The following is a 27,577-nucleotide window of genomic DNA, read 5'->3' as shown; positions in this document are numbered from 1 at the left end:
GACAAGTTATATTTTTATTATACATCCCTAGGATGAAACGAGTAAAAGAAAGTGGTGCGTCATTTAGAAAGAAAAGGAAGAGAAGGGAGGAAATACAGACTAAAAATACTGGAGCACTACTCAAATATATCTCCCATAAGTGAACTTCTAGTTCTTTTAGTATTGTTGCCTCAAATACGGGCGAAGAAGCAGCCCTCGAAGGCGAAAAAACATTTTCCAATGTTGTTCAAGAGGAAAGACCTGCTTCACACACTGGCGAAGAAGTAGAAAGTTCATCAAGTTCTGATGAAGAATCTGCTGCACAAATTATTCCGTCTATTTCTATGAAAGATATTGGATTATGGCCTAACAAAATTGACGACAATACAAGAGTATTTCTGGTACGTCAAGGTCCCTTTGCAATTCAAAATTTGGACGCCGACTTCAGCGAAGGAGTAAAACATCCTAATAATACAATCAAAGCCAAAGGTGAAACAAGAAAACTGAGTCAGGACTGGTTTTTTCAAATTTTGCCTAATGGCGAAAAGCTCTTAAGATCGTGGATGGTATATTCACCATCGAAGAAAAGTATTTATTGTTTCTGCTGCAAACTGTTTGATAATCCTTGTCAAGCAGGTTTTAATACGGAAAATGGTTTTAACAAATGGTGGAAACTTAATCCCAAAATTAGTCAACATGAGGTGAGTCCACTGCACATTCGATCATATTCCAAATGGAAGGAATTAGAAATAAGACTTGGACGTGGCGTAACTATTGACAAACTACAACAACAGAATATTGATATAGAAATAAAAAAAAATGGAAGGAAATTCTAACAAGAATACTTGATATAATTAGATTCTTAGCAAACCAAAATTTAGCGTTTCGAGGACATCTTGAAAGTGTTCATCAGGAAAGCATCGATTCAATGGAAAATAGAGGAAATTTTCTTGAGTTTGTTGACTTATTGGCTAAGTACGACCCAGTATTATGAGAACACGTAGTAAAAATTAAGATGGGTAATAAATATAGTATCTCTTATTTGTCGCGGAAGATCCAGAACGAATTCATAGAGCTATTGGGAGGCGCAGTCAGAAAAACAATTATGGATCAAATAAAGCAGGCTAAATACTTTTGCATTATATTTGACAGCACTCCTGACATTTCACACAAAGATCAAACCAGTCAAATTATTAGATATGTAGTTATTGATGATAGCGAAGTTAAAGTTGTAGAATCGTTTATTGACTTTGTAGAAACTAAGGGAAAAACTGCTGGTGAAATCACAGATATGATTTTAACGAAATTAGAAAATGACGGTTTAGATATAAAAAATTGCAGAGGACAGGCTAACGATAATGCTGCCGTCATGGCAGGAAAGCACAGCGGTGTTCAAACTCGTATTAAAGAAATAAATCCAAATGCAGAATTTGTACCATGTACAAATCATTCTTTAAACCTGGCATGTTTACACGCAGCTTCTACAGCTATCAATTCCATAACATTTTTTGGAACTATCGAACAGTTGTTTTCGTTGATTTCTTCTTCCACTCATAGATGGAATGTTTTACTTTCTGTCACTGGTCAAGGTGTTAAACGCAGTGTAGAAACTCGCTGGAGCGCTAGAGCTGCCGCGGTAACTATAGTAAAAAAACATTTTTTTTACATTTTAAGCGCTTTGGAAAAATTGGCATCTGAAGAAGAAAATAGTAAAACGAGATCAGATGCTGGAGTATTACTCAATTCTATGCAATCTTTTTCTTTTCTATGTTACCTTCATTTATGGGAACCCGTCCTTTTGGAAATTAATGACGCTCAAAAATACTTGCAAATAAAAGGGTTAAATGTTCACCAATGCCATATAAAACTAAATTCTTTGCAAACACATTTCATGGAACAAAGAGCGCTAGTACAAAACGCTGTTATAGCAGCCAAAATAATTTGTGAAGAGTTGGAGATATCGACTGAGCGTCGAGTTAGAGGGAGAAAAAATATGAGTGGGGAAAATTCGCGAGACGTGGGACTATCCTTAGAAGAAGAAGTACGAAGAGAAATGTTTTCATCTATGGACAGAATTATAAAAGAAATAAAAGAACGCTTCGATCAGTTGCATGGCCTTGTAAGAAAATATTCGTGTATAATACCGTGTAACCTACCAAATGAAGAATTTGAATGTCAAATAAATGACTTGATTGACATTGATAAAGAACAGTTCCATATTGAAAGAAAAAGGATCCAGGTTTTTATGGCTGTACCTACACTAAAAGAAGAGGCAAAACATTGGAAAAACGGGGAGAAGGGCCCTCTTGATCTGCTAAAATTTATTCAGCAGTATAGGTTGGAAAATTCTGTTCCCAACATTGTAATTTTGTTAAGAATTTTTTTAACAATTTCAATCAGTGTCGCTAGTTGCGAAAGAAGCTTCTCAAAATTGAAGTTGATAAAAAATTATCTTCGTTCTACAATGAGTCAATTAAGACTACAAAATCTTGCAATATTGTCAATAGAACAAGAAATTACAAATAATATAAATTTTGAGAGCATTATACACGATTTTTCTAGTATGAAAGCTAGAAGAGTAGATATTATATAAATATGTTTACGAGTGCATACAAATATGTCTAAAAAAAATTACTCTGTGTATTAATTAATATTGATTAAATAACTTATTTATTTATTTATGTGTATTAATTTATAAAAACCACTATTTGATTGACTTATAATAGAAAGGGCGGCAAACTGGAGATCGCCCCGGGCGGTAAAAGTTCTAGGTACGCCACTGCATTTAGGTCATCAATGATCGACACGGTCCTCCTGTAATCATTGTCCTTTATAAATCCCCAAAGGAAAAAGTCCAGCGGCGTTATATCAGATGATCTGGATGGCCAAGGAATTGGACCTCCTCGCCCAATCCATCTTCCTGGAAAATGATCATTCAAAGAACTACGAGCGATGATACCCCAATAAGGTGGTGCACCATCTTGTTGCAAAAAGACATGTGACTGAAGCTCTTCTAGTTATGGAAATACGAAGTTTTCCAACATGTCTAAGTATACGACTGATGAGACCGTCTTTGCTGTAAAAAAAAGAAAAATGGCCCAATGACTCGTTCGTGCATTAGTCCACACTACACATTAACCTTTAGGGAATCCCTTTGTGTCTCGCGGTATTCATGGGGGTTTTCAGATCCCCATATGCGCACATTATGGCGATTAACAATGCCAGAAACATGAAAGGATGCTTCGTCGGAGAACATTATGCGCTTCAGAAAATCAGAATCATCTTCTATCCTTCCTACCATATCTGTTGCGAACGCTATCCTCTTAGGCCTATCGTTCGGTTCCAAACCTTGAACAATATGAACTTTGTATGCATGCAGTCTTAATTGTTTCTTAATAACCTTGTACTCCGTCGAAATTGGCATATCCAATTCTCTTGCCGCTGATCTCACAGATCTTCTAAGATTTTCTAAAAATGTTGGTCTGGCGCGCTCAACGTCAAAATCACTTGTGCAGGGACGTCCGGAACATTTCTTATCTGCGGTACTTCCAGTTTCTAGAAAATTCTTTTTCCACCGCAAGATGCTGCTTTTGGATGGAGGATCTTTTTGGTAAATTCTTCTGCAATTTCTCTGTGCTTGCACTATCGATTTCGTTTCAATGAACCACCATAAAATCTGTGCTTTCTCTTGTGGTGTATGCATTCTCCTTAATATCCGCTCGAATAAAACATCACATAGAAAAGTACTACATAGAACAAACACATCAAAAGTAAACATAACATTGCAATAGTTGCCAAAAACAAAAGAGAGAAAAATGCAATTAATAAGCAGACGATATTTAGAAAAGTACAGATATTTAGACTGGAAAATGAAATTATCTGAAATTAACCACACGCGCAGACGATATTTACAAAAGTAAAGATATGCGAACCTGAAAAGGAAAATATATGAGTTATTCCATAAATAAATGCCATAAGTTTGTTTATATCTTCATTATTTTATAAGTTATTAAACATCAAAATGGGTCCGGGAATTTATAAACACCCTGCAGATTAAGTTAACTATTTTGCATCAAATATCAAATAAATCACTTATCAAAGACTGCCATTTTTTTTTGTAAAATTTACATCACAGAAACAAAGTGTAAGGTTCTATTTTTAAGATGGACTTAAGTATAAAATACACTGGTCGCATTTTTTTTAGATTAAGTGCACAAAAAAAAAGAAGTGTTAAGCAGTGCAAGTCTTTTTTTTTAACCCATTTGTTAACCTTTTAAAAAGACAGTTAATTTTTTCAAAAGAAGAGGAAAAAGTGGTAGCACGAGTAAATACATACATAAAAATAAGTCAAATACATAAAAATGAATTGGATGGCCCACATGATTCGAATGAGCAATGTCAATACAGTAAAAAAGATACTACTGTTTAGTCCCACTGGAACAAGAAAGCAGGAAAGACGGCGGTTGAGATGGGCTGACTCAGTGGAGTCTGATTTTCTTGCAATTAATGAAACGAATTGGAGATCAAAGATAAATCGGAAGTCGTCATGGAGAAATCTTCAGAGGAAGGCATTGACTTACATTGGGTTGTCTGGCCAACTATGATGATGAAACATTTATTTTTGGCTACCTTTCTTTAAAAAAAATGCAATCCAGATGGAAAAGTGTAATTTACCATTTTAAAGGGGTCACGAGTGAAAAGTATTTTTCTTAAAAAATAAAATGTTCCATTGTTTAATTTTTTTTAAAACTATATATATATATTTCTTATTTAGCTTATCTTCAACCAGCTTCCTCTATGTTTATTTTGAAAATGGCGCAAAACTTATCATAAAACTTCAGTACTTGGAGAAAAGTCACAGTTTTTAGAAAATGAAAAACGTTTGTGGTCTAGTTTTTTACTTCAATGCTGCATTATCCAGGCTTATAAAAATTTGAAAAAATGAGAATAAAGTGTTGATTTTGATAATTTTCATCTAGTTAAATAACTTAAAATATTTTAGTTCTTTTCTGTTATAATGTCCAGATAATTCTATACAGCAGGACAGGATGTATAGTTTTAAAATTATAGCTTTGATTCAAGTCTAAGGCACTTAAACTATGACTTATTTTTTTAATTTCCTCAGAAAAACCATGTTATGCTTCCTGGGGCAAATCGCTTCAATAAATTTTTTAAGTATTAATTTTCTTCTTTTAAGCGTCACTTTTTCTAAATGAACTATTTTTGTTTGTTTGACTGTCTTAGAAAAATTTGAGATAATGTTTCAAAAATGGTCATTAGTAGAAAATAACTTCCCCCAAAAATAAGTTCCAAAATGCAATTTAGTTTTAATAAATTTTTGAATTCTCTATTGCTTCATTATATATTATGCCACATTTTCACCAGATTACACTATAACTGCCTTTTTTTTTTAAAAAAAGTTTTAGGTCTGAAGTTATTTAATAATAAGATACAATTTTAAAGATATGGACTCGGGTAGTAAACATTTATCACAAAAATAAAATATTCAATAATGCACATTCTTTGAAAAAAATTGCATTAAGTGTCCTCTACATGTCTGGCTTCCTTTTCACAAAAGGAAACTTATGACTGCATTTTCTGAAAAATTTTTGGAATTTAGTGGTATATAATATAAAGTCATGTAATTTGATTTACTCCCCAAGGAATGGGGAATATATATATATATATATATATATATATATATATATACCATAGGCACTCGTAGTATCGAACGAGCGGTATTGATCACTTTTTGGGTGGGCACCATACAGTGGCGTAGCGAGAGGGGAGCAAGGGGGGGGGGCATCATGCCCCGGGCGCTACACACAAAGGGGCGCCAAATAGTCAGCAAAACAAAAAAAATTGTTGGATAATTTTTATTTTTATTATAATTTATTTCTGGAAAATATATTTCAAATTTAGTGCCGGGGAAATATAATAAATGTTAATTCGTAAATAAAAAGGAACACTAATCGAACTGTAATAATATATTCATAATAGAAATGACACGTCTTTTCCACTGGGCTGACTCGACCTGTGTCTGTCAGCACTTCCTTATAGCATCTACGCTGTGTGGTTACATATATTATCTCCAAATATTTGCAGTGTACAAAGTACAAGCATCACTGTACAAAGTGTTTGTATGTTTGTACAGTGTACAAAGTGTTTGTATGTTTGTACAGTGTACAAAGTACAAACATTCTTTCTTTCAGAACACTATTTATTTTTGTTTCTATAAACGCAATGTAGCTTACGCTTGTTATTTTAAAACGATAACAATAGCACTCTAATATACTTATATGTACAGTCACGGAAAAAAGTATCCCGAAAATAACAACTGAAAGATTGTCTATTTTTTAATATAGATACTTCTCAGACACACAACAAATACAGCGTTTTGCTGTTTCTAGGTAAGGACACAAACGCCGTATTTGTTGTGTACCTGAGAATGATCTGTTTCAAAAAATAAATGATTCTTTATTTGTTACTTTCCGGATACTTTTTTCCGTGACTGTACATATCCGTGACACTTGCGACAGGTTGTGGAATTCCGCTACAAGTTAGGTAAATACCCGAAATATTAACGTTTAAGTTATTTTGTGCCTGTATTTTTCAGTTTTGCGTCATTGTCATCGCGCTCTGCTTAGAATAAAAATGAAATGTTATTAAATGTTATAAGTTTAATGTTAGCATAAATTATAGTGTATATTTCACTATATTGCTACCTTTCAAGTTCAAGGCATTCTTGGTTAGTAATAAAACAAATAAGATTACTTACTACATCTACTCGACGATTCTATTATTCAGTGAATAGGGTATGAAAAAATTTGAAATGATCAACTTTGATGATATTATTGATAAATTTGCTTCATCAAAAGCGGAAAATTTATACATAGTAATTAGTTTTATTAATGTATTATAATCATATTATTAAATATCTGTATCTCCTTAGGGATAATAAATATTTACTTTTTTATTATTTTAAAGCTGCGTGTTTTTAAAATATTTCTTTATAAATATGTAAGATAAATAATAGGTATCTTTTGAACTAATTCTAGATGATCATATACATTTCAAAATCTAGTCTTGTTTTCTCAACTACATTTTTTGTCTCAAATTTAATGCCTAGCTTGAGCATATGACTTTATTTATTTTACTTTATTTATTGACTACTTTGCGAGAATATTTCACTTATAATATTAGATGGTTTTCGAATGGGGGGGGGGGGCGCTTAAAAGGTATTGTGCCCCGGGCGCGAGTTAAGCTCGCTACGGCACTGGCACCATATAGATAGATCAACGTCGCTTCAACAACGCAAGGAATAGAGAGGTTAATTACATCCATGTCCAAGCGGGACTCCAACCCGGGATTATCCTGGTATGAGGCCACCTACTTGACCAGTCGGCATATTTCGTGAATCTAGTTTCGATCGTCTAGTCCTCATTTTCGCTAACAATCTCCCACAATGCACTGTAATGAGGTTCCGAGTCGAGGAAAAAGTTTCGTCGTATATTTGAGAGTTCGCATTTCGTTAGAAATCACGTGATTTCGTAACGAAATGATTCTCAACATTAACGAAATACAGCTCAAAGATTTCTGAATCGTCAAATGTGAGAGTTTTATTTCTGAGAGCGTATGGAATAAAGGTTCAGTCAAAAGTTTCGGTTTTTTAATATTAAATTTTTAACAGTTAAGTAATTGAACAGTTAAGTTACGCATTCTCAAGTTTAACTTCACAATTATGCACAGTTTTTGATTTGTTTGTAAACTTCTTATATCCTCTTGACGTAGTTTAAAATGTTGACTTCTAGAATTCATCAGAAATCGAAAGAAAAATTTCTGAAGCATACAAATTCAAAGAAGTTTTACTTTTAACTTACTTTTTTCTCAGGAACTATTTAATTTAAAAATGAATTCATTAAGATTTTAGGTGTCTTCATCTGAAAATATGTAAAAAGAAAAAAAAAAGGAACATTATACAATTCAAAATAATTTGGTCAGCACTAAATAATAAGAAATATATAATTAAAATTTGAAATAATATTGAGTCAAACTATCTAAACGAATACACGAGCGCTGAGTTATTTTTACTTGCCCAATTACATCAAGACTTAGCTTGAAATTTGCAGAATCATTGTAATTACAATGCATAATAATTCGAGCATTTTGCAAATCATATCTAATATTATTAATCTCCTTAATGATCAAGAAACTTCAGAAAATTCCTATTTTCCTGAACATTCGTTCCACCATAAAATAAAGATATTTTTTTTATTAAAATAAAAAATGGAATTATCACTTTTTTTTATCTTTACGATGATGTAGTATGTTTTAAGATATTGAAGGTAATTTCGCTTCTTTTATAATGCTTATTACGAAAGTCACTTCATGCAAAAAGTTGTTTTATGTAGGATGCTCCCTTGAAATCTTTCTTACTTTTCAAAAAAAATGTATTAAATGACCATTGTAGCCTAATTGTTAGTTTACAATCTCTACACCTTAAGGTAAGTATTTTTTTTAAAATTGGAAAACAATTTTGCGATTTTATTAGGTTTATTACTATTTTTTTTGGCAATTGAAAGCAAATTTTTTGTTATTCACTAATTATTATTCTCATCCCAAAAGTTTTGCTAAACTTACTAATGCGTGAAAAAAATTATATTTCAGGGAAATCGTTTTAATATATTGCATGCGCAAAATGCGCAGTACTATGATGTCGGTGAGTTTTTTATTCTGGAAACAGCTCAAAATACGTGTTTACAAAAATAAATACAGCTCAAAATGCGTGTTTAAGGAAATGGACACAGCTTGAAATTCTCTTTAATAAAATAAGCATAGTAATTGATTACGTTTTTCGAAATTTTTTTATGAGTATTGTTCTTTTATATTTAAAGAATAAACTAATAAATTCGTAACATGATATCATCTATTTAAGTAAATCACTTGGTACATTTTATTAAATTAGTCTATTTTTTAAAATACTTTAAAAGTCAACAGTTGCTCTTACAAGGTTGCTATGAGTTTGTTGTTGTTGTTTCTGATCCCCAAGAGGTCCATCCCAATTAGACCAAATCCATAAGTTCAAAAATGTCCAGAAAGTCTAAAAACAGATGAGGTTTTTGGAAAAACATCGTCGATCTTAAAATCGATACAGTTTAGAATATGCTCGGGCGAAGCCGGAGCAGTCCTACATTTAGTGCAAAGTTCAAAAGTCTTTTGCCCCTGAACATACGAGAGACACCTCAAGTGATCACTTGCAAAGCGAGATAAACAAGTCTGCTGGCTTCTAGGTCCCTCAAAAAGCAAGGCACTTCCAGGTCGTTTTCTGAAATACCAACTATGCGGAGGAGGAACACTCCAGAGGTCCATAAACATTTTTTTGCACTCTGCAAAGACCTCATTGAAAGTGGAAGATAAATCTGGCTGTAAAGGTTCCAAAGAAGCATCTTTAGCCAGTGAGTCCGCCATCTCGTTACCTTTGATTCCAACGTGTGATGGAATCCACTGGAAGTGTACCCCAAAGTCCGCTGTAACAAGCAGCCAAAGAGAAGAGACTGTTTCTCTTCAGTCTGTGGTTATTTTTCCAATTTTTGAGATAGGAAGAGGTTCTGTTCTGGTCACCAAAACTGATGAGCTTATTGCAGTATTTCTTGAGACTGGAGTTCCTTCTCATGTATAACGGCTGGAGGTCAGACTCAAACAGAACAATTTTATCTGGACAGCTACGCCTCAAACCTGTAATAATTTTTGCAATGATTTTGTAATAATTTTTGCAATGATTTTGTAATAATTTTTGCAATGAGTTTCATAAATTTATAGTAGTGGCAGTAAATTTATGATGTAAGAATTTAGACTTTCAAAATTCAATTTCAACTTTTAGAGTTTTTAACATGAAGATATTGCATGTAAAGTTATAACTGTGAAATACCTAGACATCCCGACCCCGATCTCTAGGACCTTGTCCCATAATGATAATGATTAAAAATCATGTGTTTAAATAAGATGGAGAAAATATGTAAAAAATTCCTCGCCTAGTTGTTAAATTAGGGTTGAACATTTAAAAGAAGCCTTTTTTTTCTGCGTCCATTTTCGTAAAAACGCATTTTGAGCTATCTCTATTTTCGTAAACATGATTTTTAAGCATTGTTTATTTCTGTAAACACGTATTTTTAGCTATTTTCTTTTCTGTAAACACGCATTTCGAGCTATCTCCATTTTCGTAAGCACGCACTTCAAGCTGTGTCCATTTTCGTAAAAGCGCATTTTGAACTGTGTTCATTTTCGCAAATACACATTTTGAGCTGTGTACCTTTTCGTAAAAACCCATTTTGAGCTGTGTCAATTTTCGTAAATTTCCAAATATATATATAAAAAAAACAAAAAACAAAAACTAAAACAAAAGAAGAAAAAAAAGATCTAAAGAAAAAGGTAAGAAATGATTTAAAAAAAAAATATATCAATTTCCGTGATTCTACTGAAGTTCGATTCTTTTACGTGAGTGACCTTTTTTTGTTAAAAACTGAAGATATCAGAGATTTTTATGATCGTATTTGTGTTCAGCTCAGTATATTCAATTAATTGAGAGTAATTAATTTAGTTTTTAAAATTATTTTGTTGGTTAACGTTATCTATCAATCCAAAATGAATGCTTCATTATTTTAGTTACATTTAAAGTTATCTTCTTCTATCAGATGATAATGTATGGCGATGTAAGTCGTAAGAAAATTAAAATATCTAGCATTTTTTGATACACAAGACTAATTAGAAGGCTCCACTATTTTAGATTCAGCCTGACAATATTTGCACTTATTTCAATGAGTCCATTTATCTTTCGAATAATTAGAAAATATTATCTTTGTTAAATTAACCTAATTTATTTCAAGTTAACCTTAGTTTCAGAAGTTAAACCTTAATGCAACGAGCCTAGCAAAGTCTTATTGAAAAACATTCAAACAAAAGAAATAAGTTACAATCAAAACTAACACCGATTCTTTATCTAAAGCTCCAGTGGACAAGCCTTATTACAATGAACCTTAATAAATTTAGATAGATTGATTAAATTTTCGCACATTTTCTAATAGTTTTCCTCTCCATGTAATGCGAATACGGGTTAGTTCCATCAAAATGTCCTCCACGAAAGGCAATTTTTCCTAACACTTCATTCTGAATTGTCTTTTGGATTGAGTTTAAAACTACAAGGCTACGGAGTTGAACATTACTTGTCGTAAACCTAAAATTGGGTCAGTTGTTCAACGAAGGCTATAAAATAAAATTAAATTAGCTTCAGAAAAATAGAGCGTTCTTTTCCCAATGAGATGACCCAGGTTCCAGTCCCAGCGGTTACTGGTTAATAAGAATTTTACTCCCGGCTCGCACCGACCACAGTGCTGACGTAAAATATCCTCAGTGGTTGACGGATCATAAATTAAAATCTCCTTGCCATTAGGTTAATCGTGGGAGGTTTTCGTTTGGTTTTCTTTTCCATGTAACACAAATGTGTGTTAGTACCATCAAAAAGTCTTCCAAGTTTGTCCCAATGCTTGATCCAGGAGTTCTGTTTTCTACAGGGTTGGATTCAAAATTACAAGGTCGAGGATAACGTCTGTAATAAAATAAAATTACCCTAATTATAATTATATAAATAATAATTATATACATTACTAAATATTGATTAATGTTTCTTCTGTGAACTTCAAGCTAAGGGAGATATTTTAATTGATGTGCTTTTCATCTGTTGCAGATCAGACAGTATGAGAGCAGATATAATTAACAACTGCAAAATACTGATCGGCTGTTTTGTAGTAGATTTCTTGATATCTGGTGCAGGAAGACTTTCTTCGATTTATTTTGTGGAATCCGTAACACGTTATGATGTGGACAGAGCTCAAGCATCTTTTCCTTTCGTCCTGACTTACGCAGTGAAAAACTTTTCAGGTAGACTTTTTTTTCTAATAACAGCAATCCTACTTTTTTGGTTTTAGTCATAAACTTCATAACAAATTAGTGTATAGTTACAAATAATAAGATTGTGCCATCTTCTACACATCATCTATCTATCAGGATTTTGATAGATGCTTCATATCAGGATATCTGTGAGACATAGATGATATCTGTGATAGATATCAGGATTGTGCCATCCATCAGGATCTATAAGTTTTTACCCGGTAATCTCCGATACGCGGTGATTGAGGATATTTCTCTCCTCTTTTAACTTTCATACAGAATGCTCAAATTAAAAAGTGACTTTTGGCCTAATTATACAAATTTCATTTATAACGATTTAATGTCAACTGTTCGTGAGTCGAACCTTAAAAATGCTAATTAATTTGCGCAAACGATATTTTAGATTACAAAAAACAGACATTAAAACGAATTAATTCGCGATTGCAACGCTCGAGTACGCCCTCTAGCGGGAGCCTGTAAATATCAGACATTTATTTATCACGTTTTTATTTAGTTCCATCAAAATCATTTGCAGAATCAGACGCCATTTTCTTAGCAGCAAATAAAAATCAAAATTTCCATAAGGAAAAGCCGAAGAACTTGATAAAACTCTCCAGAATATTGGGATATCTTTCAGACCCAGAACACGCCGAACATTTGAAGAAAAATTTCTCAATAATTTTTAACTTATATTATCAACAAATTTGCAACTCATAACTTCCGATTTCGCTATTCGCGATCGCAACGAACTATAGGGGGCGTTGTTGTATGAGACTAATATCTGCGATTTCTATATGAACAGTCATTCAGTTACTCTAGAGACGTCGTTAATGTAGCACGTAGCATTGCAATGTTCCTTCTTTATTGTGGATAATTAAATTTAAAAAAGAAAAATGCTTGATATTCTTTCTTATGCAAACGAAAACAAAATGGTATCTCTTTTTATTAGAGAAGGAATATCCAAAACACATCGGAAAAATATTTCCGATGTGATTCGGCGGTGGCGTTAATACGCCACCGCCGAATGCGCCACGTACCGAATTACGCCACGTACCGAATTTTTATTCCATACTTTTCTGAATCATATTACTTCAAACATTGGAATATACAAGAAGAATACATAAACACATAATGTTATACCATTTAATTTTTCAAAAAAAGTATTTTGAGAACAATTTTTATCAAAAAATTATAAACTAAAAAACGGAAAATAAAGAATTCTTAGGATAAAAAAACGATTTTAAGAATTCTTTACATTGAAATAAAAGCTTTCATATTGTTTCTTTTTTTATTATTCTTATAGTTCTTAATTAGACGTAAGAAACCATTCTGTAGAGAACCATCATCAAATGAAAAAAAAATATTTACAAGCAAATTTTTTATTGTAAAAATCATTGCACTTACCTGATTTATAATTCCCGGAGAATTCCAAAATGATAAGTTCCTTGTTTGAAAAATTTATTATCAAATAATAGATACATAGTTTAACCCTTCATTACTTTTAGATAACATACTACACAGCAAAATTTTATAGTTGATATGAATTTGAATATGTAGCTAAAAACAGAATAGCTGAATTCTAGTTGAACTTATTCTTTCAAAACTAAAAAATACTTACCAAGAAAACGATAAAAAGTAATTAAGAATCAGCACAAATGGCACTATTTCAAGTAACTTGGATAATTTTTTATTGTTGTTTTCCGAATTATATGGATACAGAAATATATACTATTCCATAACGAAGAAGAATATGCTATAACTATTACAATTCTGTATGTTCTGAATTCATATTTATTCACTGGAATGACGAAAGCAATGTTGACTTCACTTTAATTCGTAATGAATTGAAGACAGAAGAAATGCATTTTACCTTTATACACACATCTGTAACAGTATCCGAAATCGGAAGTCATCAGTTGCAAGTTTGTTGTTAATAGAAATTAAAAATTATTGAGGAATTTTTCTTCAAATGTTTGGCGTGTTCTGTTCCTGAAAGATTTACTAATATTCTGGAGATTTTTTTCAAGTTCTTCGGCCTTTTCCTTAGGGAAATTTTGTTTCTTATTTGCTGCTAAAAAATGGCGTCTTATTCAGTCAATGATTTTGATGGAACTAAATGAAAACGTGATAAATTAATGTCTGATATTTACAGGCTCCCGCTAGACGGCGTACTCGAGCGTTGCGATCGCGAATCGCATACTGTTACAGAAGTGTGTATTAAGGTAAAATGCATTTCTTCTGTCTTCAATTCATTACAAATCAAAGTGAAGTCAACATTGCTTTCGTCATTCCAGTGAATAAATATGAATTCAGAACATACAGAACTGTAATAGTTATGGAATATTCTTCTTCTTTATAGAATAGTATATATTTCTGTATCCATATAATTCGGAAAACAACAATAAAAAATTATCCAAATTACTTGAAATAGTGCCATTTGTGCTGATTCTTAATTAATTTTTATCGTTTTCTTGGTAAGTATTTTTTAGTTTTGAAAGAATAATTTCAACTAGAATTCAGATATTCTGTTTTTAGCTACATATTCAAATTCATATCAAGATCTTACAATTATAAAATTTTGCTGTGTAGTATGTTATCTAAAAGTAATGAAGGGATAAACTATGTATCTATTATTTGAGAATAAAGTTTTCAAACGAAGAACATATCATTTTGGAATTCTCAGGAATTATAAATCAGGTTAGTGCAATGATTTTTACAATAAAAAATTTGCTTGTAAATATTTTTTTCTCTCATTTGATGATAGTTCTCTACAGAATGCTTTCTTATGTCTGATTAAGAACAATAAGAATAAAAAGAGAAACAATATGGAAGTTTTTTATTTCAATATGAGGAATTTTTAAAATCGTTTTTTTATCCTAAGAATTCTTTATTTTACTTTTTATAGTTTTCAATTTTTTGATAAAAATTGTTGTTAAAATAATCGTTTTGAAGAATTAAATGGTATAACATTACGTGTTAATGTATACTTCTTGCATATTCTAATGTTTGAAGTAATATGATTCAAAAAAGTATGGAATAAAAATTCGGTACTTACGTAATAACGCCACCGCAACTACAGATTTGGCGGTTTTTAAGTGCCACCAATCTACACCAAAATTTTTGCGACAAATCATAAAATAAAACACTTTATTTAAAATCAAAGTAGTTTATCGGATATCGGTGGACAATGGGCAAAATATTTCGCTCCTGAAAAAATCAAATTGCATCTTGTTCTATTTTTGGCAAATCCCAAAGACGCATTTTCGTAGTACTAAAAAATGGTGACAAAAATCGAAGAACAAATCATTTTGGAATTCTTCTGATTTATAAAGCAGGTAAGTGTTAATTTTTATAAAATGAAAAATTTTACTTTTAATAAATTTTTTTCTCATTTGATGATAGTTTTCTATAGAATGGTTTTCTGCATGAATCAAAAAAGAAAAAACATGAAAGTTGTTTATTTTAATGTAAGGAATTTTTAGAATCGGTTCTTTCTTTTTTGCTTTGTATCGTAAGCATTCTTTATTTTACGGTTTTTAGCTTCTAAATAATGATTTTTATTAAAACTTAAAATTTTTTGATGAAAATTGTTGTTAAAAAGCTTTCTTTACAAAATTAAATTATATAAATTTATGAAGCTTATGTATACTTTTTGCTTATCTTAATGTTTGAAGCAATGTGATTCTTAAAACTATGGAATGTAAAGTTCAAATAGGTCTTTCAGGTTATATCATTAAATTTAATAAAACTATTTCTCAGGCATTAGGTTAAACTCTAATAAGAAGACACATATTTTTTTCTGTTTATTTGCTAATATTTTTCAGATGTGTTTTGGATGTTCCTTCTTTAAAAAAAAGAGATACTCTCTTGTTTTCGGTTGCATAAGAAAGGATATCAAGCATTTTTCTTTTTTAAATTTAATAAGCCACAATAAAGAAGGAACGTTACAATGTTACATGCTACATTAAAGACGGCTCCAGAGTAACTGAATGACTGTTCACATAGAAATCGCAGGTATTAGTCTCATACAACAACGCCCCCTATAGTTCGTTGCGATCGCGAATTCTGAATAAATAAGATCTTTACCGATGAATTTTTGATTTTTGATCCACAAAATTAGCGGGGGGGGGGGCTATGGTCTATAAGCAAATATAGTGTTTAGCTTTATTTATTCCAAGGGTAATCTTTTTGATCACAATTTTCTTCAGTATTGTTCCCATATAGCACTTTATACATTTTCGGAATTTCCTATTTTAGATTGCAAAAAACAGACATTAAAACGAATTAATTCTGAATAAATAAGATCTTTCCCGATGAATTTTTGATTTTTGATCCACAAATTAGCGGAGGGGGGTTTTGGTCTATAAGCAATATAGTGTTTAGCTTCATTTACTCCAAGGGTAATTTTTTTCATCATAATTTTCTTTAGTATTGTTCCCATATAGCACTTTATACATTTTCGGAATTTCCTATTTTAGATTACAAAAAACAGACATTAGAACGAATTAATTCTGAATAAATAAGATCTTTCCCGATGAATTTTGGTTTTTGATCCACAAAATTAGCGGAGGGGGGTTATGGTCTATAAACAATATAGTGTTTAGCTTCATTTATTCCAAGGGTAGTTTTTTTCATCACAATTTTCTTTAGTATTGTTCCATATAGCACTTCATACATTTTTGGAATTTCCTAATTTAGATTACAAAAAACAGACATTAAAACGAATTAATTCTGAATAAATAAGATCTTTCTCGATGAATTTCTGATTTATTTATTCCAAGCTTTATTTATTCCAAGGGTAGTTTTTTTCGTCACTATTTAATTTAGTATTGTTCCCATATAGCACTTTATACAGTTTCGGAATTTCCTATGAATGGCAGAATAATTCACAGAAATAACTTATTGCCTTACATTGAAATCGCTGTATTTTGTTCTACCAAACAGGCTTTCTTCAGAATGATTTGAAAATATGACTTATCATTTTATTGTCTTATAGTTTTTATACGTCTAATTACGCGAGGCATGTGCCTTAGGCGAACTCCAACTTAATATCTTTAATTTTGATTTAAATTGTTAAAAAGTATGTTTTCAAATAGAAATTTTATAACACACGAAGACGATAATCTTTTATAGGGCCATTGATTGGATATGCTGAGCAAATATTAGGCACTAAATGGATCATTACCATTGGAAGTATTATGGCCACTTTAGGCATAGGAGGATGTTTCTTTGCTGAAGATATATTGGTTATCACACTTTTGTGGGGAGTGGTACTAGGTAAGATAATTGAAAAAACTATTAATGCATCAACATTTATCGGGTGTTCAATAAAAGATCGATGAATTGAAAACTCAACTAAAGAAAATTGGAAGGAAATAGAAATGTAAAATTTATGTTTTCTTCTTTTTTTGCTTAGGACATAAGGTTTATTTGAGTGAATTTTCAAAGGTAATTACACAGTTTGTCAACAGATAACGCTTGCAACAGATCGTTTTGCGACATATCAGACCATTCCAATTAAGATATTTGCACCGGTATCTGTTAATTTTGTCCTCAAACTGGGCCACGTGTGTGCTGTATATGATGGTTACTTGGGAAAAAAATGTTTAATGGTTTTTTAAGAGTTAACATTCATCTGTTGACGAACTTTGTAACTTAGTTTGAAATTTGTTATAAATGAAGTTTCTAGTTTTCTAAGAAGAACGTTGCAAGCCGTCTATCTTTATCTTGTCGTTTATTGATCGTTTTTTTAAAAATTTGATTTTCAAAATCATCGGCCATTTTTCGAATACTTGATATCGTTTAATATAGGGTTATCAATGATAGGCAGGCGCAAAATTAATCCACGATAAAATCTAAACTAAAGGAAAAGAAAAAACTTTCTGGGTTTTTCGTATTGTATTGAGATCTATTCTTCTTCTTCCGATCTGGTGGCCGAGTGGTTAGCGTGCTTGACTGCGGAGCCGCTGGTGGCGGGTTCGAATCCTGCTCAGGGCATGAGTGTTTCTTTCTCTCTGTGTTCTACGTCCTTTCTCCTGTGTGTGTGTGATTGTGTGAGTGTGACCCGCCCTATAAACGGGTTTGTGGTTGTATGACATGGGCGACGCTGCTCCACCGCCGTGACTTCGCCTCAGGTGCCCACTGGGTAACGAGAAGAGAGTAGCAGTTCTGGCATTCCTATGGCTAATGGGACAACACCCAAGTGCCCGCCATTAAAAAAAAAATATTCTTCTTTAAACAACATAGAACGGCAGGTTTTGTAAATAAAAGTATATAATAAAAATAAAAACTTGTTAGTTTAAAAACAAAAAACATGAGTATGAACGGTTAAAAGAATAAAATTAAAAAAATAATAATAATATAATATTTTATTATGAACATACTAAAATGGAGAAATTAATTTTTAGACAAAAATTATTAATTTTAAAAATTAATCTAATAAAGAGGTTAAAATCTTTGTTTTTGTCTCAAAACTTTTGATTAAAATACTACTTTTATGTTGTCTTTAGTAGGTGTGGAAAAATATTTTTCTTGTCATTTTGATTTTTAATTTTTTAGGCTTTCATACTGTTTCAACCTATTCAATATATGTAAATCGTGAAAATTATATAATTTCGATATTCAGCTCGTAACGTATTTTTAAAATCGTCTGAAACTATAAATATGTTAATTAACATAGCTAATTTTTTTATTTTTAGTGAAACATTATTTTTTCTGAAACGAAACATATTCCAATAAAAAAAATATGAAATTCCTTTCGTTATATTATAAAAAAAAATTGCACTTAATTCGACGATAGTATGACAGTCCATTTTTAATTTTAGAGGCCAAAAAATTTGAATTAAATTCGAGTAGTAATGAAGACAAAACCCGTTCATTATTAAAAAAAAAGTTTCGATTGGGATTTTTAGATGAAAGAATCAATTTCATTTTTAATAAAAACAAACTAAAACTTCCTTGTCTCTTTTCTAGGACTCAGCTATGGATTTGCGCACAATATGCAAGCCTCACTTTTAAATCAACATTTTAAAAATGGAAAAAGTAAAGCCAACGGTTTCGTTTTATCAGGTAGTTGCATTGGAGGAGCTTTGTTGCCAGCATTGACATCAGCTTGTATACAGTCTTATGGAACTTCAGGTTCTTTCCTTGTTTTATCAGCAATTATAGCTCACACCATACCAGCCAGCCTTTTAGTACACTACTCAAAAATTACACCATTATGTAACATTCAAAATGAGAGTGGAATCATTGGGAATAAAAATGATAAAAACAGTCCTGAAATCTCGAACCTTTCAGATAATTATAGTATGAATAGTACACATACAAAACAACCGAAACAAGTAAAAAATATATCGTCTACAGGTTTGTTTATTTCCAATTCATTGCAAAACAGTAAAGAAAACGTGATAAATCGTGAAAGCGCATCATCTGCTGATGATTCATATTTTTCAAACAAACTACATAAAGAGCGAAATGAAAATGTAAAAGAAATTGGATTTGTGCTACATAAGGAGCAAAACGAAAATGTAAAAGAAGCTGGATTTGGGTTGCATAAGGAGCAATTTGAAAATGTAAAAGAGACTAGATTGGTGGTACATGAAAACGAAAATGCAAATGAAACTGGATTTGTGTTGCATGAGGAGCAATTTGAAAATGTAAAAGAGACTGGATTTGTGTTACATAAAAACGAAAATGTAAATGAAACTGGATTTGGGTTGCATGAGGAGCAATTTGAAAACGTAAAAGAGACTGGATTTGTGTTACATAAAAACGGAAGTGTTAATGAAAATGGATTTGGGTTGCATGAGGAGCAATTTGAAAACGTAAAAGAGACTGGATTTGTGTTACAAAAAAACGAAAATGTAAATGAAACTGGATTTGGGTTGCATGAGGAGCAATTTGAAAATGTAAAAGAGACTGGATTTGTGTTACATAAAAACGAAAATGTAAATGAAACTGGATCTGGGTTGCATGAGGAGCAATTTGAAAACGTAAAAGAGACTGGATTTGTGTTACATGAAAACGGAAGTGTAAATGAAACTGGATTTGGGTTGCATAAAGAGCAATTTGTAAATGTAAAAGAGACTGGATTTGTGTTACAAAATGAGAAACATGAATTTGCAATTACAAAAAAAGAAAGTGAAAATGGGCATAAAACTATTTTTAACAAAAGCAAATTTACCCTTCGTTATTTCCGAATATTTATAGATCCCCCTTTTATAGCTGTTCTCTTTACTAATGGAATAAATACTGTAATAATAACAGCAATTTGGACAATAATTTTGGATTTTATTCGTGACAAAGATGTTCCAGCGAATTTAGAAATATATTATGTAATAATTCTTTCCATAGCTGACTGTTTTGGACGAGCCGCTTCAGGATATTTTCTAGATAAAAGAACATTAACTTTAGCAAATTTTTGTTTAATAACTTTTATTGTAGAAGCAGCGACACTTGTAGTTATCGTCTATATAAATAACTATATATTGGTTATGGTTTGCGAAATACTTATAGCAACATGCATTGGAATAACAGTTCTTCTGGAGATAGCGTTGACACATGAATTTGTAGAACAGAATTCTAGAAAAATGGCGATGAGTTGTAGATTAATACTTTATGGCCCTCTCAGCTTTACAATATCACCGATGATAGGTAAGTTATTAGGTATCCTTAGATTTATGATTAACAAAGTTACTTTAAACATTGAAATGAGAATCTTTTACTCATATTCATTGATCATTTCAAGCATTTAAAAAATGATAATGGGTTGTAGAATTCTAGAAAAAATAGCAATGAGTTGTAAATTAGTGCCTTATGGCCCTCTTAGCTTTACAATATCAGCATGATAAGTAAGTTATTAGGTATTTATAGATTGACGATTTACTAAGTTACTTTAAAGTGATCGCTAGAAAAATGTCTATGAGTAGTAGATTAAAGCTTTATAGCCCTCTTAGTTTTACAATATCATCTATGATAGGTAAGTTATTAGGTATTTATAGATTGACGATTTACTAGGTTACTTTAAAGTGATTTCTAGAAAAATGTCTATGAGTAGTAGATTAAAGCTTTGTAGCCCTCTTAGTTTTACAATATCATCTATGATAAATAAGTTATTAGGTATTTATAGATTGACGATTTACTAAGTTACTTTAAAGTGATCGCTAGAAAAATGTCTATGAATAGTAGATTAAAGCTTTATAGCCCTTTTAGTTTTACAATATCATCTATGATAGGTAAGTTATTAGGTATTTATAGATTGACGATTTACTAGGTTACTTTAAAGTGATTTCTAGAAAAATGTCTATGAGTAGTAGATTAAAGCTTTATAGCCCTCTTAGTTTTACAATATCATTTATGATAAGTAAGTTATTAGGTATTTATAGATTGACGATTTACTAGGTTACTTTAAAGTGATTTCTAGAAAAATGTCTATGAGTAGTAGATTAAAGCTTTATGGCCCTCTTAGCTTTACAATATCACCTATGATAAGTAAGTTATTAGGTATTTATAGATTGACGATTTACTAAGTTACTTTAAAGTGATTGCTAGAAAATTTGCTATGAATTGTAAATTAATGCCTTATTAGTTTTACAATATCATCCATGATAGGTAAGTTATTAAGTGTTTATAGATTTACGAGTGATAAAGTTACTTTAAACTTTTTCTACAACGAACAAATTTCGTTATTTCTTTTTTGATATTCATTAGATTCATGAATATATTTTTATTTAAAATATTTAATACTTTGCTTCTCTTTATTCTAGGTTATTTTAGAGGTGGTTATGGCTCATACGATAATGTATTCTATATTCTAAGTGCAGCATCTCTTCTTTGTGGACTTATATCTTATCTTCTTCCCCGTCTAGCAAAAAGAAAACAATCATTACCACCTGATATTTCTTAATATCCGCAAAGAACTTCCACATGCCTCGATTATGTGAAGAAAAAAAGAAGTTATTAGAAGATTTCAAACTCTTCGAGTAAAACTCGTGGTGTGCAAGTATTTGGAGTGATAGCAAATGTTACATAAACGTTTTTATTTCCTCTCTAAAACATAGACATATCTAGTTTAATGCAACCTATACTAAGTTTTCTTAACATGCAACCTACAATTAAATATGCAACTAACAACTAAATATGCAACATGCAACCTATACTAATCAACCAACAACTAAATTTGCGATCTACAATAAATGAAGGAAAAAAAACTCATATTTATTAACTTATATTTCTGAATTTTTATTTCTTCAAGCAATTGTAATTTCAGTTACTCGAAATTTGAATCCCAGGTATGGCAAATATGTTAATCCCACATTGACCATGTATTTTGATATGGTACACGTATTGAGATTTTGTAGCCCCGAACTCTTTTCATGGTTAGCTTGTTAGCTGGATGAATTAACGTAATCAGACGGTTATTGATGAGAAAAATAATAGAAGATTCAATATAATTTAAGAATATTCATAATATAATTAGTAGAATATTCATTTTAAAAACCCTCTACGAATTTAAATTTTTATAATTTAATTTGATTTTTTTATTTTTCTGTATTTAATATCTTGCATACATTTATTTATAGTATTTATTGTGCTTAACAAAACTTTTATTGTAACTTCAAAAACGATAATCTGGTGAAGGTCGACATTCGCATAGTTGCTCTGGTAAATTGTACCTTAAATTTCTTATTTTTCAGTATTTAGTATCTTGCATTCATTTATTTTTAGTATTTATTGACCTTCATTGAACTTTTACTGCAACTGCAAAATCGATAATCTGGCGAATGTCGGCATTCACATAATTGATTTTATGGTGGATTGCCAAAGTCAGCATTCAGCATACTCCGAAGCATACAAATTTTTTTATCAGCATGCAAATTTTTTTATGATTATTTCCCGCCTACAATTCTACTACCAGTGTATTATTAAAATTTCCGGTACAAGTGAGGATATTTAAATAAAATATTTTATTCAACATTCATTTAATGGTAACCAAACAGAACGCACCTTCCTAATGTGTTCCAATTCTTTAACCCCTCCTCCTATTCCCGCATTTTAACTAGTTTTATACAATAGATTATCCAACTAAAGTTTTTCACCGTCTAGCTCATAGATTCTCAACCCTTTTAACGTTGCCGCCCTCCTAAGGAGCTGAAAAAATTTCAACGCCCTCCTTTGTTATAATAAAAATAAATATGGTAATGAAAAAAATAACAACGTATAGTTAAAAAGTGTCCTATATTCTTAATTAGATGATTTAAAAAAAACTCCGCAAAAAAAATTCTTTTTTACTCTAATATCAACGAAAAAAAAGTAACTGTGTTAGTGGAATAATTGTGCTTGATAGTTCAATCAAGCTTCTTAACGATCGGTTCAATATTTTTAGTGAGGTGAAGACGCAAGACCCCTCGTTTTCTCTTTTTTGGTAACTAGATCCGTCACAGCACTGAATCTTTGTTCGACAAGGTAGGAGGAAGGGAAGGCAGTTAAAAAAAATTTCAGGGTAGAGGCGAGTGATGTTACCTTGAAGCCAAACTTCTGTGAGATGATCACCATTTCAAAGGTTCATAAGTTGAAGGTTCGATCAATTCTCTCTGAATCTGAACCTCTGCTGTTTCAATATTCACAAAAGGGTTCATAACCCATTGAGGGACTTCCAGGGATAACAAAACATCTTTAAAACAGTCAGAAAAGTTCATGTGTAAAAGCTCAAGGAGTTGGCAATATTCTTGTGTATCATCAGAGGAAATTCCACCATTCTTTTTAAGATCCGATAAGATTGGAAATTCGCTGAACTCATTCTGACCAAAATTCAGCTCCCACGAAATGATTTTGTTCCAAAAAGAAATAATTAACTTTGTAGTGATCAAATTGAGCTCGTCGACTTGAAGTTGCAAATTAACACTATTAAGTTTTTCAAATAAATCCGTCATGTATGCAACGTCTATCTTAAATTCTATCAATTTGCCTCTCAGAGCTACACCTCTGTCTTCGAGGAACTCAAGCACAGCGTCGGAAAGATTCTAAAACCTTTTGAGACAGGCTTCTTTGGAAACCCAGCGAATCTCGGTGTGTAGTTGCAAACGATTGAATTCTCCATCGTTTTTCTTACACAAATGTCTGCATAATCGATCGTTCAGAGCATTACTGCGAATTTTGTTCACAGAATAGATCGATATATTGCAAACGGTAGCTGAGATTTTCTCCTCAACTAAATGCTGTCCATGAATCATGCAGTGAATAGCTAAAATATCTGATACTTAACTCTTCAAAAAGGCGATAAGCCCATGATGTTGACCTAGCACTGCTGGCAACAGACCTAATATTCGCAAGAAGAATATTTTTCTCTTTAAAACAATCTTCAACTGTATTAAAAATAGATTCACCTTTGGTATCTACAATCAAGCTTCTTGTAAAAAGCATCTATTGAATAATTTTTCTTTCCTTAACAAACCTGACCTACACCAACAGTAAAGCCTTATTACTTGGCAAGGTTGATTCATCAACTTACTACGGAAAACTACGTCGGATATCAAAAGTTTGCATAAGGAAACTTCAACGTCTTCAGCCATCTCATCAATTCGTCGTCGCACTGCATCATTGCTTAATGAGATATTTTTTAATTAAATTGGATGAGGCTGGATGTTGTAAAACTGTTTCTAAAACTTCCTTGATCGTAGTAAGCCTGAGATAGCAGGTACCTTCAAAAACTTGTCCTTGATTTTCGTGAAAAATGACTAATCTTCATTTTGCTTGTCAGGATGAATTTTTTTGCAAACGCTCCTGCAAACGGGAAGGTTTCATTGCCTCTGTATATGATTCGGTGATGGAGATGTAAGACTTTCAAAAATGAAACAATATGGCAAAGAAACATCCTCTTTAATATTGAAAGATAACAAACCATCTACGAAACTTCACAAACTCCAATTAACAAGTTATTCTTTAAAAACATTAAAAGTTGTTATTAAAAAGAACAATTAAAAACTTAAACTTTTGATTGTAAATGTCGCATTCTGCAGGTGGGCGTCACCGGGAAGAATTGGGATATCGGGACGAAGTCTCGGACGCTGCACAACAACCTCTCTCGAAGGCAAACTGTCATCTGCTTAAATACTGGATTTCAGCCTTTTCACTCCCTGCCTTGGCCACCGGTTGATGCTCCTCCGCCGGTATTCATCCGCGCAGGAACTATTTCGGTTCGTCCTCCTACCTTCGATCTTCGTTCCCATCCTCGATCCTTCTACCTCAGTTTTCCATGCAATCTGAGCTGACGCAACCAACAGCCTCTACAGCCTCATTAGATAAAACTTTGTTAAAAATTAAACACATACGTAGTTGAGAGTTCGACGGCGATTTAAAAAATCTGAACTTCCAAGCACGTGACATTGCCTTGACGACACTTCTTTTTGCTAATCGACATTTTTGGCGGCAGCAAAATACAAACTACGAAAGAAAATCAACTATTTCTCAAAATTAATAAATAATTTACGATACAGAACTAATTCGCTGATGTACCTGGCTAAATAAATACTGAAATCGAATCGAAACTAAGGAGGAAAACGATTGGAAGCGAACGAAAACTATCATAAGAAACATGGTTCAAGTCAAACATTCATACTGAAAGCGTAAGCATTTCACTTTTCGCCAAATAGCTGGAATGAGTCTGAGTCAAAAACAACTAACCCGTGCCCTGCGCTGGTTCGAATTGGAGAATAAATATAGCATAAGTTCGTTTTATTGCTTGTACAGATGGTGAATTGGATAAATTTATTATATTAATTTTACTTTTTTAATATTAATTTTAGATTAATTTTATTTATTAAATTAATCTTTATTTTAATAATTTTATTTGGGAGTTTCAATATTAAATTTGAATGACAAAACATGCTCATTGCCCACCCCCTACCGCCCGAAACAAGTTCACCGCCCCCCTACTGCCCAAAACAAGTCCACAGCCCCTTAACATACTACTACCGCCATCGTTGGGAAACTATGGTCTAGCTCAGTGGTTTCCAACTGGCAGCCCGGGGGCCGCATCCGGCCCGGAAGCCTTTTTTTGTGGCCCGCGAACTAAAATATTTTAGTTGTCATTTTTTTGCGGACAATTTCCGCAAGAAATCTATATGGGTTTAAAATACTTTTCTCGTTAATAAAAACTTAATTTCTTCGTTTCTGTGAAATTTATCATACCAACGGTGCAAAAAAAATTATTTCTCAGGTTTTGCATCCAAGAGAATATTTATTCAAAGATAAAAATAATCGTGTATGTTGCTCTTTTTTATTTCATTTTTTTTGTATTTTGTGAAGATAATTTAGCATGTGTGTATCAGAAATTTTCCCAAAGAAATTCTCCGATTTAACGTTTTGAAACCACTCATTTTGAACGAAAATATTTACACACACATTCGTAAATTTTAAATGTAAATATCTATTCTCTGGTGGTTGACATTTTGTGTGCTGAACATGAAAGTTTTAATACCAACCTTTTTAAAGTTTTATATCTTAGCAATTCGATATCTGTTGCACATTAATTGATTAATACATGGGTGGGCATTAAAGTTATTGTAGCCCAAATTTTTTAATATGTAATTAAATATTTTTAAAAATCTACTTCTGATTTTAATTTGTAATTCAATACTTTTGTTTTGTACAACTTGGTAAAAATCTGACAGTAATATTTAATGTTCCTTCAAACATAAGAGAGTCCTACATAAAATTTTGATAAAGTTGCAGCCCGCCATTTGATTTGTGTTTTTAATTGTGGCCCCCGGCCTCATGTAAGTTGGAAACCCCTGGTTTAGCTGTTACCCACGACTAAACCGACAGGGAAGTAATTTGATTTCAACTTTAACTATTCTTGAAAGATATTAGCGATATTGTCATAGCTTTTTATGCATTGAATTTTAGAAATGATTTAAAATCAGTCCGGTAGCCATTAAACCACGCAAACTACAGTAAGTATGAGTTCGGAACATTTCTGCATATTAGGCAGCAGAAGCATAAAAATGATTTCTATCCCTGTCTTGTGGTAAGATATAAACTCACACCAATGATCCATTAAGTGATGAACTACTTTCTCACACACCTCTCGAGTCAAAACTTGAGTATCCTAAAATATATATAAACATATATGCTCGTGAAAGGCAAGCTTCGTCACTAATAATTTGTATGATAGTATGCGGAACCAAAGCACCTGCTATGTTTAAAATTTCAAAGCCATTTCTGAATGGATCAAAAATAAATCTAAATAGTTACTTCGTAACAACGTTTTAATTTTTATACAACTGAAAAATTTTTCTAAATAAATACGAGATTTTTTTAAAAGATTGTATAAAAGTGGTCTATAAAAATATATTCAGGAGTTACACTTACATTTATTTTTAACAAAAATGTTGTGTTACGAATTTAGCCGGCATGAAAAACTATGTCATTTAAGAAAGCAAGACACTGTAAACTGTAGAAATATTATCTGTTATGGTATGATTATATGTTATGGCTGTAGAAATATTATCTGTTATGGTTATGTTATGGATGAATAAAATAATGACAGTTTCCAAGACCGAAGAAGCCTTATTAACAGTATCAAGTCGAAATCTTAGGCATTTTACTTACTCTTTGCCCTTTGTATCAGAATTATCGAAGATAACATTTCTTAAAT

General features: G+C 31.8%; 2 protein-coding genes across 2 annotated transcripts; both read left to right on the top strand.

The window, feature by feature from the left end:
* Nucleotides 1-1,084: 1,084 nt before the first annotated feature.
* LOC147804078 (zinc finger MYM-type protein 1-like) lies at nucleotides 1,085-9,658 on the top strand. The gene is made up of 2 exons (XM_087151408.1): nucleotides 1,085-2,341; nucleotides 9,374-9,658. Exons 1-2 carry the CDS (start codon nucleotides 1,085-1,087, stop codon nucleotides 9,656-9,658), a joined length of 1,542 nt encoding a protein of 513 aa, XP_087007534.1.
* On the top strand, nucleotides 8,334-23,200 carry LOC122270068 (uncharacterized). The gene is made up of 5 exons (XM_087151884.1): nucleotides 8,334-8,483; nucleotides 11,720-11,913; nucleotides 17,056-17,199; nucleotides 18,895-20,574; nucleotides 21,687-23,200. Exons 2-5 carry the CDS (start codon nucleotides 11,730-11,732, stop codon nucleotides 21,824-21,826), a joined length of 2,148 nt encoding a protein of 715 aa, XP_087008010.1. The 5' UTR covers nucleotides 8,334-8,483; nucleotides 11,720-11,729; the 3' UTR covers nucleotides 21,827-23,200.
* Nucleotides 23,201-27,577: the final 4,377 nt, after the last annotated feature.

Source organism: Parasteatoda tepidariorum, chromosome 9 (assembly GCF_982258835.1).
Source record: "Parasteatoda tepidariorum strain Cologne lab strain chromosome 9, Ptep-v5.0, whole genome shotgun sequence".
NCBI classification, from domain to species: domain Eukaryota; kingdom Metazoa; phylum Arthropoda; class Arachnida; order Araneae; family Theridiidae; genus Parasteatoda; species Parasteatoda tepidariorum.
This window is presented reverse-complemented; position numbering and strand designations above follow the sequence as displayed.